The sequence below is a fragment of the Pseudophryne corroboree genome, chromosome 3 (genome assembly GCF_028390025.1).
Source record: "Pseudophryne corroboree isolate aPseCor3 chromosome 3, aPseCor3.hap2, whole genome shotgun sequence".
NCBI lineage: Eukaryota > Metazoa > Chordata > Amphibia > Anura > Myobatrachidae > Pseudophryne > Pseudophryne corroboree.
In genome coordinates, this window is record NC_086446.1 from 358,525,353 (window position 1) to 358,539,718 (window position 14,366).

General features: G+C 42.1%; 1 protein-coding gene across 1 annotated transcript in view; it reads right to left on the bottom strand.

Annotated features, from left to right (window-relative positions):
• Positions 1 to 2,156: 2,156 nt before the first annotated feature.
• The window catches only part of LOC135055585 (keratin, type I cytoskeletal 19-like), a 30,829-nt gene continuing 18,619 nt past the window's right edge, over positions 2,157 to 14,366 (bottom strand). The window contains exons 7-8 of the mRNA XM_063959817.1: positions 11,123 to 11,151; positions 2,157 to 2,350 (exon numbers count right to left, since the gene is read on the bottom strand). Coding sequence (XP_063815887.1) covers positions 2,238 to 2,350; positions 11,123 to 11,151 — 142 coding nt within the window. The 3' untranslated portion in view covers positions 2,157 to 2,237. The remainder of the gene's footprint in view (positions 2,351 to 11,122; positions 11,152 to 14,366) is intronic.

The following is a 14,366-nucleotide window of genomic DNA, read 5'->3' on the forward strand; positions in this document are numbered from 1 at the left end:
CTCTGCACATGTTATATCTGCCCCACCTGCAGTGCACATGGTTTTGCCCATTAGAGGAAAATTGTTGTTTTGCACTCAACCTTGAATCAGGCCCTTGGTCCTTACATTTGCAGAAAAAAATTGACATTGTAAGGGTTGCTTTGTTTTGGAGTTATGTGGCAAACATCCGCCTAACATTTATAATGGATCACCATTGCACTCTGCAAAATGTGACAGTTGGTGAACTCTCCTGAGCACTTGCTGGGTGGCCTGGAAAATATGACCTGCTGGGTGGTCTGGAAACTGTGACATTTATTTGCAGCCACCTACTAAGCAGTGATTTCTTCACATTCGACTCCAAAGGGGGTGAAAAGAGGTAAAATGTTCCGCCCAGCAAACCTTTGCCCATTTCAAACCAGGCACATCAGCTAGTTATTATTTTTATTTCTTCTGCACATCTTAATTGTATTACCTTTAATTCTCCGTGATATCTAGTACCCCATCTCATTAAGAGAAATATTAGGAAGCTGAATTATGAAAATGCAATTAAGGCCTGGGTTAAGGGCATGAAAAGCTAAATTAAAGGAGTTCAGAAAATGTAATAATTCAAGCTGCAACACAACATGTTAAACAATGAGACTAACAGAATGAAGACGCTACATAGTAGATCAGACAAAGGGGCATATTCATCATGAAAAAATTGTGCAATGAGAATTTTTAGTTTTCAATTCTCATTGTATTCTCTCACAATTTCTTCAGTATTCATTATGCCCCCATCAGAAAATTGTTACTTCCAAAAAACTGATCTTTTTGAGAAGACAGTTTTTTGGAGAGTGATAATTTTCCCAACTGGCTGATTGAGCGCAATTCCCCCCCCCCCCCCCCCTTCACCAAAACCGTGGGCGTCTTAATTTTCCCCATTGGCTGATTGAGAGCCATTGCCCTCCCCCTTCACCAAAACCGGGGGCATCTTATTGGCGTGGCTGCCCAGCTGCAGAAAGAGTAATTGCAGCTGCGGCACCTCTGGCCCCTCCACCCCCGGCGGTATCTTATTGCCAGGCTTACCGGTTGCTGCTGTAAGTATTCTACACTGACATTTCATAGTCCCCCCCCCCCTTTGCATGGTATTGCGGGGGGTGGCTATGGAATGTCAGTGCTGCAGCCGTGGCCCTCCGCGCCCCTCCCCCTCTCCCTTGGCATCTTATTGCTGGGCTGCCCAGCTACTGCTGAAAGTATGAAACAAAGCAACGATTACATAAGATTCACCATCGTTCAAAGACAACTAGTAACAGGATGGAAATAGGGGCTTTGTCTTCAACGCACCATGAGCTACCAGTGTTTTCACTAAAGCGTGAAGACTGTTAGGAATTGCCTGAACATGTCTTTGTTATAGATAGGAGGGAACTACAGTGTGTATCAAAGTGGGTCAGATATGCGATTTTAAAACTGCCATCAATTGTAGGCCATTTCAAAACAAACAACACAAATTTTTTATCATCTCTGTTTTGCATAAGATTGAATCCTGTGTGCAGAGCTAACCACCTGCAGATTACTACAAATCACATGTGGGGTTTTTTGTTTTTTTAGACCAAACCACTATTTTGAAAGCTAAACATCATGATATCAGCACAGCCACAACTTTGTGAGCTCCATCGCATCATTTTGCCAGTACTTCTGGAGAGATGTCTCTCTGCAGCAATTGTTAATGTTATTCCTATAATAGTGCCTTAGTTCATTTTCTGAACCATAGTAGTGCCCTAGTTAATATTATGCCCCATAGTAGTTCCCGAGTTCACATTATGTCACATTATACAACACACTACCCCATTTCATATTATGACATACAGTGTTCCCAGTTCATATTATGTCACATTACAGTGACCCTAGGTTATATTATGCCCCACTATAGTGCCTCCTCTTCATATTGTGCCATAGAACAGTGCCCCAGTTCATATTACATAACATTATAATGCCCTCAATTTCATATTATACCACATTACAATGAGCAGGTCCAGGGGCATAACTAGATACTGTATATTTGATAGGGAAGGTATGGTTTTCCCTTGAAAGTGATTGCCCCTTTATAAAATCGTCCAACTTCTACCAACATCCCATCGAACTAAGGCATCATTAAATCGAGCCCTATGTATCCAATTCCTTATCACACAATCAGACAGTTTGTTTAAGACATTTTATTTGGAAAGCTTTGTTAAAGGTATGCCTTAATCCAGTATTGCATTTACATAAATGTGTCCTTTTTATTGAAATATACTTGGTAGCTTCTCTTCAATCTCTTTAACTTCAGTGGTCACAACTTTTCCGTCAATCATTTCTTCTACAATAGTCTTTATCTTCCTGCTTCTGTTTTGTTCTGGAATGAAAGAAATGGTTTGAGGTCAAGCATTACGTATTATTACATGTCTTATGCAGGTGTCCACGGAGCAGGCCAACTGAGCTACCGAAATTTAGTAATTACTCTTTAAGCACTCCACACACATTTTATGTATTAGATCTCATCGCAGGATGTCAAACTAAACACCAAAATGGATAAAGGTACTGTATTAAATACATTAGCTTGACAAAATTATGCAATCCCCTAAAAAGTCAATTTATTAGTCTGTATTATAATGACATTTACATAGATTCTTCCAGACAATATTTTTTATTGTGAACTTGTAGGCTTTTGAAGTAAATTTTCAAGCTCATTATTCATTGTAAATAAAAACTGTAGAAATGTTGCTTGTATAAGTAGTCAAACCCTGTGTTATGGAATTGCCAAATTTTCACAGATTAAAGACACTGACCTAACAACTGGCGTTCAATTAGCCCCTATCTGTGAATCTTTAAAAAAAGTCAGCTTTATGGATTAAAGACCCAGTATTCAAATAGCATACAGATGGGTTAATCTTGACCTTTAATAGGATTAATTGAGACTGGACAGTCGGACTTAATCCCCTGCTGTAATGACTTAATCCCCTGCTGTATTGTTCTCTGTATTGTATTGCAGCTGGGAACAATAGATTAATGGTTTATGTTAATAAACCATGGTGTGCCTAGGCGCAGTAAAACTAGCAAAGATAACCGTGGACCCATCTGTAGGTCATACTATGAATGGAAAGGACAGCCATGAAAATGAAGACCAAAGAGAATTCTAAGAAAATAAATTATAAAGTTATAGATATGCACAAGGTATGACAAGGCTACAAAATAATATGCAAATGCTTAGATATCCCTGCGAGGAAACAGAAGCTGCACTGTAGCACCCAAGCACTGTCGAGACAAGACCATTCTTCAAATTTAGTGTTAGAGCAAGAAGGAGACATTACTAAAGAAAGAACACATCAAAGAATGTGGAGTTTACTAGAAAACATCCCAGCTGCGATCCAGCTAAAATTTGTGATACAATATTGTGGTCACATGAGACAGAACTGGAGCTTTTTGGGCCTACTTCAAAACACTACGTGTGGCACAAACCTAATGCTGCCCATGCCTAAAGAAATACCATCCCAACAGTAAAGTTTGGGGATGGCAGCATGATTTTTTTTTTAATTGAAGGATTGATGGAAGGTGCAAAATACAGATAGATACTGCCAGACTACCAGCTTCAGTCTGCTGGAAAACTAAAGCTTGGGACAAAAGTTCCTCCTTCAGCAGGACAATGATCCCAGGCACAAGGCCAAAGCAATGCTGGCATGGTTGAACAACAAAATAATGAATGTTCTACCATGGCCAAGATAAAGTCCAGGTCTCAATCCAATCAATGTTTGTGGAAACTACAGTATTTTAAAACTGCAACCCACATGCATCATCTAACCAACCTGAACAACATGGAGCAAGTCGGCTAGGAAGAATGGGCAAAAATGGCTCCCAAGTGCAAATATTGGCCCATCAGATTTAATGCTGTTATTGTAGAAAAAGGTGATTTTACCAAGTACTAGTCTGCAGCAGTGGAATACTTATGCAAGCTGCACTTTTCAGTTTTTATTTTAAATTGGCAAGAAATAACATTTTATATTAAGAGTCTACGGGTTCACAATACAAATACTGCACAATCAATAATATAGAGATGAGCGCCTGAAATTTTTCGGGTTTTGTGTTTTGGTTTTGGGTTCGGTTCCGCGGCCGTGTTTTGGGTTCGACCGCGTTTTGGCAAAACCTCACCGAATTTTTTTTGTCGGATTCGGGTGTGTTTTGGATTCGGGTGTTTTTTTCAAAAAACCCTAAAAAACAGCTTAAATCATAGAATTTGGGGGTAATTTTCATCCCAAAGTATTATTAACCTCAAAAAACATAATTTACACTCATTTTCAGCCTATTCTGAACACATCACACCTCACAATATTATTTTTAGTCCTAAAATTTGCACCGAGGTCGCTGTGTGAGTAAGATAAGCGACCCTAGTAGCCGACACAAACACCGGGCCCATCTAGGAGTGGCACTGCAGTGTCACGCAGGATGTCCCTTCCAAAAAACCCTCCCCAAACAGCACATGACGCAAAGAAAAAAAGAGGCGCAATGAGGTAGCTGACTGTGTGAGAAAGATAAGCGACCCTAGTGGCCGACACAAACACCGGGCCCATCTAGGAGTGGCACTGCAGTGTCACGCAGGATGTCCCTTCCAAAAAACCCTCCCCAATCAGCACATGATGCAAAGAAAAAGAAAAGAAAAAAGAGGTGCAAGATGGAATTATCCTTGGGCCCTCCCACCCACCCTTATGTTGTATAAACAAAACAGGACATGCACACTTTAACCAACCCATCATTTCAGTGACAGGGTCTGCCACACGACTGTGACTGATATGACGGGTTGGTTTGGACCCCCCCCAAAAAAGAAGCAATTAATCTCTCCTTGCACAAACTGGCTCTACAGAGGCAAGATGTCCACCTCATCTTCACCCTCCGATATATCACCGTGTACATCCCCCTCCTCACAGATTATCAATTCGTCCCCACTGGAATCCACCATCTCAGCTCCCTGTGTACTTTGTGGAGGCAATTGCTGCTGGTCAATGTCTCCGCGGAGGAATTGATTATAATTCATTTTAATGAACATCATCTTCTCCACATTTTCTGGATGTAACCTCGTACGCCGATTGCTGACAAGGTGAGCGGCGGCACTAAACACTCTTTCGGAGTACACACTTGTGGGAGGGCAACTTAGGTAGAATAAAGCCAGTTTGTGCAAGGGCCTCCAAATTGCCTCTTTTTCCTGCCAGTATAAGTACGGACTGTGTGACGTGCCTACTTGGATGCGGTCACTCATATAATCCTCCACCATTCTATCAATGTTGAGAGAATCATATGCAGTGACAGTAGACGACATGTCCGTAATCGTTGTCAGGTCCTTCAGTCCGGACCAGATGTCAGCATCAGCAGTCGCTCCAGACTGCCCTGCATCACCGCCAGCGGGTGGGCTCGGAATTCTGAGCCTTTTCCTCGCACCCCCAGTTGCGGGAGAATGTGAAGGAGGAGATGTTGACAGGTCGCGTTCCGCTTGACTTGACAATTTTGTCACCAGCAGGTCTTTCAACCCCAGCAGACCTGTGTCTGCCGGAAAGAGAGATCCAAGGTAGGCTTTAAATCTAGGATCGAGCACGGTGGCCAAAATGTAGTGCTCTGATTTCAACAGATTGACCACCCGTGAATCCTTGTTAAGCGAATTAAGGGCTGCATCCACAAGTCCCACATGCCTAGCGGAATCGCTCCGTGTTAGCTCCTTCTTCAATGCCTCCAGCTTCTTCTGCAAAAGCCTGATGAGGGGAATGACCTGACTCAGGCTGGCAGTGTCTGAACTGACTTCACGTGTGGCAAGTTCAAAGGGCATCAGAACCTTGCACAACGTTGAAATCATTCTCCACTGCACTTGAGACAGGTGCATTCCATCTCCTATATCGTGCTCAATTGTATAGGCTTGAATGGCCTTTTGCTGCTCCTCCAACCTCTGAAGCATATAGAGGGTTGAATTCCACCTCGTTACCACTTCTTGCTTCAGATGATGGCAGGGCAGGTTCAGTAGTTTTTGGTGGTGCTCCAGTCTTCTGTACGTGGTGCCTGTACGCCGAAAGTGTCCCGCAATTTTTCTGGCCACCGACAGCATCTCTTGCACGCCCCTGTCGTTTTTTAAAAAATTCTGCACCACCAAATTCAAGGTATGTGCAAAACATGGGACGTGCTGGAATTTGCCCATATTTAATGCACACACAATATTGCTGGCGTTGTCCGATGCCACAAATCCACAGGAGAGTCCAATTGGGGTAAGCCATTCCGCGATGATCTTCCTCAGTTGCCGTAAGAGGTTTTCAGCTGTGTGCGTATTCTGGAAAGCGGTGATACAAAGCGTAGCCTGCCTAGGAAAGAGTTGGCGTTTGCGAGATGCTGCTACTGGTGCCGCCGCTGCTGTTCTTGCGGCGGGAGTCCATACATCTACCCAGTGGGCTGTCACAGTCATATAGTCCTGACCCTGCCCTGCTCCACTTGTCCACATGTCCGTGGTTAAGTGGACATTGGGTACAACTGCATTTTTTAGGACACTGGTGAGTCTTTTTCTGACGTCCGTGTACATTCTCGGTATCGCCTGCCTAGAGAAGTGGAACCTAGATGGTATTTGGTAACGGGGGCACACTGCCTCAATAAATTGTCTAGTTCCCTGTGAACTAACGGCGGATACCGGACGCACGTCTAACACCAACATAGTTGTCAAGGACTCAGTTATCCGCTTTGCAGTAGGATGACTGCTGTGATATTTCATCTTCCTCGCAAAGGACTGTTGAACAGTCAATTGCTTACTGGAAGTAGTACAAGTGGGCTTACGACTTCCCCTCTGGGATGACCATCGACTCCCAGCGGCAACAACAGCAGCGCCAGCAGCAGTAGGCGTTACACGCAAGGATGCATCGGAGGAATCACAGGCAGGAGAGGACTCGTCAGACTTGCCAGTGACATGGCCTGCAGGACTATTGGCATTCCTGGGGAAGGAGGAAATTGACACTGAGGGAGTTGGTGGGGTGGTTTGCGTGAGCTTGGTTACAAGAGGAAGGGATTTACTGGTCAGTGGACTGCTTCCGCTGTCACCCAAAGTTTTTGAACTTGTCACTGACTTATTATGAATGCGCTGCAGGTGACGTATAAGGGAGGATGTTCCGAGGTGGTTAACGTCCTTACCCCTACTTATTACAGCTTGACAAAGGGAACACACGGCTTGACACCTGTTGTCCGCATTTCTGGTGAAATACCTCCACACCGAAGAGCTGATTTTTTTGGTATTTTCACCTGGCATGTCAACGGCCATATTCCTCCCACGGACAACAGGTGTCTCCCCGGGTGCCTGACTTAAACAAACCACCTCACCATCAGAATCCTCCTGGTCAATTTCCTCCCCAGCGCCAGCAACACCCATATCCTCCTCATCCTGGTGTACTTCAACACTGACATCTTCAATCTGACTATCAGGAACTGGACTGCGGGTGCTCCTTCCAGCACTTGCAGGGGGCATGCAAATAGTGGAAGGCGCATGCTCTTCACGTCCAGTGTTGGGAAGGTCAGGCATCGCAAACGACACAATTGGACTCTCCTTGTGGATTTGGGATTTCAAAGAACGCACAGTTCTTTGCGGTGCTTTTGCCAGCTTGAGTCTTTTCAGTTTTCTAGCGAGAGGCTGAGTGCTTCCATCCTCATGTGAAGCTGAACCACTAGCCATGAACATAGGCCAGGGCCTCAGCCGTTCCTTGCCACTCCTTGTGGTAAATGGCATATTGGCAAGTTTACGCTTCTCCTCCGACAATTTTATTTTAGGTTTTGGAGTCCTTTTTTTTCTGATATTTGGTGTTTTGGATTTGACATGCTCTGTACTATGACATTGGGCATCGGCCTTGGCAGACGACGTTGCTGGCATTTCATCGTCTCGGCCATGACTAGTGGCAGCAGCTTCAGCACGAGGTGGAAGTGGATCTTGATCTTTCCCTAATTTTGGAACCTCAACTTTTTTGTTCTCCATATTTTATAGGCAGAACTAAAAGGCACCTCAGGTAAACAATGGAGATGGATGGATTGGATACTAGTATACAATTATGGACGGACTGCCACGGTTAGGTGGTATAAAAAAACCACGGTTAAGTGGTATATATTATAATAATAATACAATTATGGATGGACGGACTGCCTGCCGACTGCCGACACAGAGGTAGCCACAGCCGTGAACTACCGCACTGTACACTGGTTGATAAAGAGATAGTAGTATACTCGTAACAACTAGTATGACACTATGACGACGGTATAAAGAATGAAAAAAAAACCACGGTTAGGTGGTATATATTATAATAATAATACAATTATGGATGGACGGACTGCCTGCCGAGTGCCGACACAGAGGTAGCCACAGCCGTGAACTACCGCACTGTACACTGGTTGATAAAGAGATAGTAGTATACTCGTAACAACTAGTATGACACTATGACGGTATAAAGAATGAAAAAAAAACCACGGTTAGGTGGTATATATTATAATAATAATACAATTATGGATGGACGGACTGCCTGCCGACTGCCGACACAGAGGTAGCCACAGCCGTGAACTACCGCACTGTACACTGGTTGATAAAGAGATAGTAGTATACTCGTAACAACTAGTATGACACTATGACGACGGTATAAAGAAAGAAAAAAAAATACCACAGTTAGGTGGTATATATTATAATAATAATACAATTATGGATGGACGGACTGCCTGCCGACTGCCGACACAGAGGTAGCCACAGCCGTGAACTACCGCACTGTACACTGGTTGATAAAGAGATAGTAGTATACTCGTAACAACTAGTATGACACTATGACGACGGTATAAAGAATGAAAAAAAAACCACGGTTAGGTGGTATATATTATAATAATAATACAATTATGGATGGACGGACTGCCTGCCGACTGCCGACACAGAGGTAGCCACAGCCGTGAACTACCGCACTGTACACTGGTTGATAAAGAGATAGTAGTATACTCGTAACAACTAGTATGACACTATGACGACGGTATAAAGAATGAAAAAAAAACCACGGTTAGGTGGTATATATTATAATAATAATACAATTATGGATGGACGGACTGCCTGCCGACTGCCGACACAGAGGTAGCCACAGCCGTGAACTACCGCACTGTACACTGGTTGATAAAGAGATAGTAGTATACTCGTAACAACTAGTATGACACTATGACGGTATAAAGAATGAAAAAAAAACCACGGTTAGGTGGTATATATTATAATAATAATACAATTATGGATGGACGGACTGCCTGCCGACTGCCGACACAGAGGTAGCCACAGCCGTGAACTACCGCACTGTACACTGGTTGATAAAGAGATAGTAGTATACTCGTAACAACTAGTATGACACTATGACGACGGTATAAAGAAAGAAAAAAAAATACCACGGTTAGGTGGTATATATTGTAATACAATTATGGATGGACGGACTGCCTGCCGAGTTCCGACTGCCGACACAGAGGTAGCCACAGCCGTGAACTACCGCACTGTACTGTGTCTGCTGCTAATATAGACTGGTTGATAAAGAGATAGTATACAATACATACAACAATATACTACTATACTGGTGGTCAGGCACTGGTCACCACTAGTCACACTGGCAGTGGCACTCCTGCAGCAAAAGTGTGCACTGTTTAATTTTAAATTAATATAATATTATGTACTCCTGGGGGCTCCTGCTATAACAACCTGCAGTGCTCCCCAGTCTCCCCCACAATTATTATAAGCTTTGCCTTTTATACATTGATGTGCAGCACACTGGGCTGAGCTGAGTGCACACAGACTGAGTCACACTGTGTGACTGGCTGCTGCTGTGTATCGTTTTTTTTCAGGCAGAGAACGGATATAGCAGAGAACGGATATATTATATTAAAATAAATAAAAGTTAACTAACAACAACTGCACTGGTCACTGTGGTAAACTCTGTCTGACTCTGCACAATCTCTCTCTCTCTTCTAATCTAATTTCTAATGGAGAGGACGCCAGCCACGTCCTCTCCCTATCAATCTCAATGCACGTGTGAAAATGGCGGCGACGCGCGGCTCCTTATATAGAATCCGAGTCTCGCGAGAATCCGACAGCGTCATGATGACGTTCGGGCGCGCTCGGGTTAACCGAGCAAGGCGGGAGGATCCGAGTCTGCTCGGACCCGTAAAAAAAACATGAAGTTCGTGCGGGTTCTGTTTCAGAGAAACCGAACCCGCTCATCTCTACAATAATAGTGTCATTAGTAAAACAGGCATATCTGTTAACTTTTACTCGGTTGAATTCTTTATGATCTGTGAAATACTTTATGTATCTATGAAAGATTTATCTGAGTGATAACATGTACTGGTTTACATCAGGGACGGATCTAGACTTTTCTTTAGGGGGGGCGGTTTACTGTTTAATCTTGACTCCTCCCTCTACAGTCCCAACTCCTCCCATCTGCAATCCTAACTCCTCCTCTCTCAATTCTGACTGAACTTTTTGAGTGAGACTGAGATAGAGCTTTGTTATTGTTCTATGTACATGTGACTGTGCTATGGGGTAATTGTAATTATTAGCCCTAGTACCCACACACAAGTGAGTGAGGGGCAAATGCTCTGTAACCCTTGCTCTCCTGGCTCCTCTGTGCTGCTGTGGTATAAGCTGCAGCACATCGTTCTGCCTCAGGCTCTCCCAGGAGAGATCTCTTCTGCTCAAAAGTGGGCGTGGCTATGACTGTGTTAGGGGGGGCGGTCGCCCCCTTCGCCCGCCCCTAGATCCGGCCCTGGTTTACATCAGTTCTACAGTCTCAGCCTATTAATAAGACATTGACTTATCAAAGTTAGTGAGTGGGGATGTGAAAGTAACACACATACATTTGTCACAAATCAGTTGTCCTACCAATCAACTTAACAAAATTTACAAAATATTGTAATTGATGTATTTTTCAACTTTGGTTCTACTTCAGCAAAGTTGTATAATGTGAACCTTATGTATTGGCATGATCTCATTGTCTTCTTTTGAGCTACATTACCAATGGTTTTATATCATGGTGTCATCTGAATGGAATTGGTTTATTATGTCCATTTTTATTTCACATTTACTTTGTGGAAATGTATCTAGTAATATATCTGATTATATTACCTTTTAGCTTCTCTTCTAATTCCAATGTCCTGTAAAATGATAAAAATGAATATGTAAAATATCAGAAGTTATACCTAAAATCATTTATCTAGTTCAAATACCAGGACTTACAGTATATTAAATATCACCTATAAAATTCTTATTTCTTACATATGATAATGCAGAAAATTGACTTTTAGCTTAACACCAATTAATGATGATGAAGGTTGTGATGAAAAGTATTGGGGGGGGGGGAGATCTGACATGTGATTATTCAATGGTCGGCCAAACCCAACATGTTTGGCCTGTTCTCAACAATGCCGATGCCAATTTATTTTAAAGACAGATTGACATTGTCATAAACGGGGCTAAAACCTGTCAGGTTTGGCCATGCTTCTGATCTGCGTGCATTCCGACAGATTTCCTGACTTGTCAGAAAAAAGGGGGCAATATTGAATAGGTCAGAACCCCTTCCGACTTAAACCAGTCGCAAACTGCCGTCTTTCTGACAAGATGGCAGTTTCCGAAAATAATTGAATACACCCCCCCGGGAGTAGTTAAAACTAGAAATTGCCAATGGAAAGAAAGTTGTGGAACTACGTATATAATATTATGTTTAATCAAAGGAACATATTTCATAGAATATCTAATAGTTCTAATGGATAATTGATATTTGTAGTTGCCACATTATTGATTAACCAATGCAACTTAAGCTTTGATCTGCCATTGTGGAGGATGCATTCTAAGGATGTCATTCCAAGTATACATAGTTTCAACTGGAGTTTAAATTCCATCTCCTTTCTTCACAGGTAATACCATTTTTACCATATATTTCTGAAATCTTCCTTCACTATGGACACACTTTTCACACCCCAAGAAACTTTGTCTGTCTGCAACTGTGATCATGTCTTCAATGCAACTCCCCCATGTAAATTAGTCTGATGAACATACTGGAATAAATGCACCCACCCCCTGTACCAGAAGATACAGTGTGTAGTACTTAACCGTCATATTTTTATCCCAAAAACTTGTCAGAAATTGTATTTTTTTCATTTAATAGAGTTTTGAATGTAATCCTATATATTTAAATATTATACAGGTTGAGTATCCCTTATCCAAAATGCTTGGGACCAGAAGTATTTTGGATATCGGATTTTTCCATATTTTGGAATAATTGCATACCATAATGAGATATCATGGTGATGGGACCTAAGTCTAAGCACAGAATGCATTTATGTCACATATACACCCTATACACACAGCAAAAAGGTAATTTTAGCCAATATTTTTAATAACTTTGTGCATAAAACAAAGTGTGAGTACATTCACACAATTCATTTATGTTTCATATACACCTTATACATACAGCCTGAAGGTCATTTAATACAATATTTTTAATAACTTTGTGTATTAAACAAAGTTTGTGTACATTGAGCCATCAGAAAACAAAGGTTTCACTATCTCAGCCTCACTCAAAAAAGTCCGTATTTCGGAATATTCCGTATTTCGGATTATTTGGATATGGGATACTCAACCTGTATTAAAAAAAAATATACCTAAGAGTTGTTTTGAACCCTTTGTGTCCATAGACCCCATAATAAAATCACTTTCCACCCCCTAGTGGAAATAGTACCCTCAGCAGTATCGCTCCAACCCTCCTATCGGTAATAGATCCCAGTGTCAATGTGTCTCCATGCATTCCCCCATGTGTCACTTTATATGCTGTTTACATTTTTTATATATCCACCAATCCAGAAATAATTATTATGTGGCATAACCCCCCTTACCCCGACCCAGTGCGAAAAGATACCCGCATTACCCCACCTCACCTTGTGCCATAGCCCTGCCCCTTCATCTTGTTGCAAAGTCCACACTGATGCAGTTGATATTTGCACAGGCAGAGAGCAGCATATTTGTATTCTGAAGGAAACTATATTCTGCTTCTCATACTTTTGTTATGGCTCATGAGCACCAAGTCCCGTTCAGGAGTGAAGTCAGCACTCACAGACCACGATATCACTCCCGGGGGCTGACCAGTTGGAGGAGATCTGTTCTGCTCATGTGCTGAATGGATTTCCTGCATAGCAGACCAGGACACAGCAGATAACACATACACCTAGTATGCAGCCATGTCAGGTAAAACCCAGCAGGCTGTGGTCACTACCCATGTGTATGTGTAGTGCAAGGTAAGTGGTTAAGAGAATGAATTTCAAGTTTCAGCCTGCCATCGTGAAGGCTGCATGCTAAGGATGTCATTCCAAGGATACCAAGTTATTACTGCAGTTTAAACTGGATTTGTGCTGGATTTTGCCACTCTCTCTAACCTGATTATGGCTGGATTATATCCCACTCTATAATCTTAAAAAAAACAGTAAGCTTTCAAGCATTACAACCACTGCATGCTACCACTCAGTTCCACTTCCTGAAATCTCCCTGGGTAATCCTATAGATTGTAAACTTGCGAGCAGGGCCTTCCTACCTCTATGTCTGTCTGTTTTACTTTTTACCCAGTTTTGTCTATTACTGTTGTTCCCCAGTTTTGTTCTATTACTGTTGTTCTAATTATAAAGTTCAACGGAATATGCGCTATATAAGAAACTGTTAATAAAAATAATTTGACACATTAACTGCATTGCATGTCATTCCATACTGCTGCATCATGGACTCCCTACTTTACCATAACTCCCCTGTTGCCCTACTTCTCAATCCCACTTCAACCTACTGAAGTTTTTCTTTTCTCTGTAATTTCCCACTGCATGTTATACGTCAATGAATTGCTCATCCTACTCCCCTGTAACCTACGTAGTGCACTCTAGATGGCTGCATCATCTAGTACTTTCACAGGCAGGATGAACAACCACTGGAACTTCATGAACAATTAATAGTTCTGATGATTTAACAAGGATCTCGCCTAGAATTTTTTATGTCACCATTATGTGTCATCTTTTCCAGGCATTGCCTATTCTGCCCAGTGTAATCCTACAGTATGTATCACCTAAAATGGCTGCCTCACATGGATCCTTTAGGATCAATAATGCTTGGAAAAGATGACACTAAATGGCTGCCACATCTTTGTATTTTATTCAGGCTTTCTCTATCTTATGTACATATAAACCTCTGTATTATGTTCATACTATCTGGAAATATTATTATTATTATTATTATTATCATTAAGCATTAAGTATTGCTAACTTGCTACCATTCCCAATATTGCGACTAATGGTGTGTACACACGGTGAGATCCTTGCTTTGCACAATTTTGACT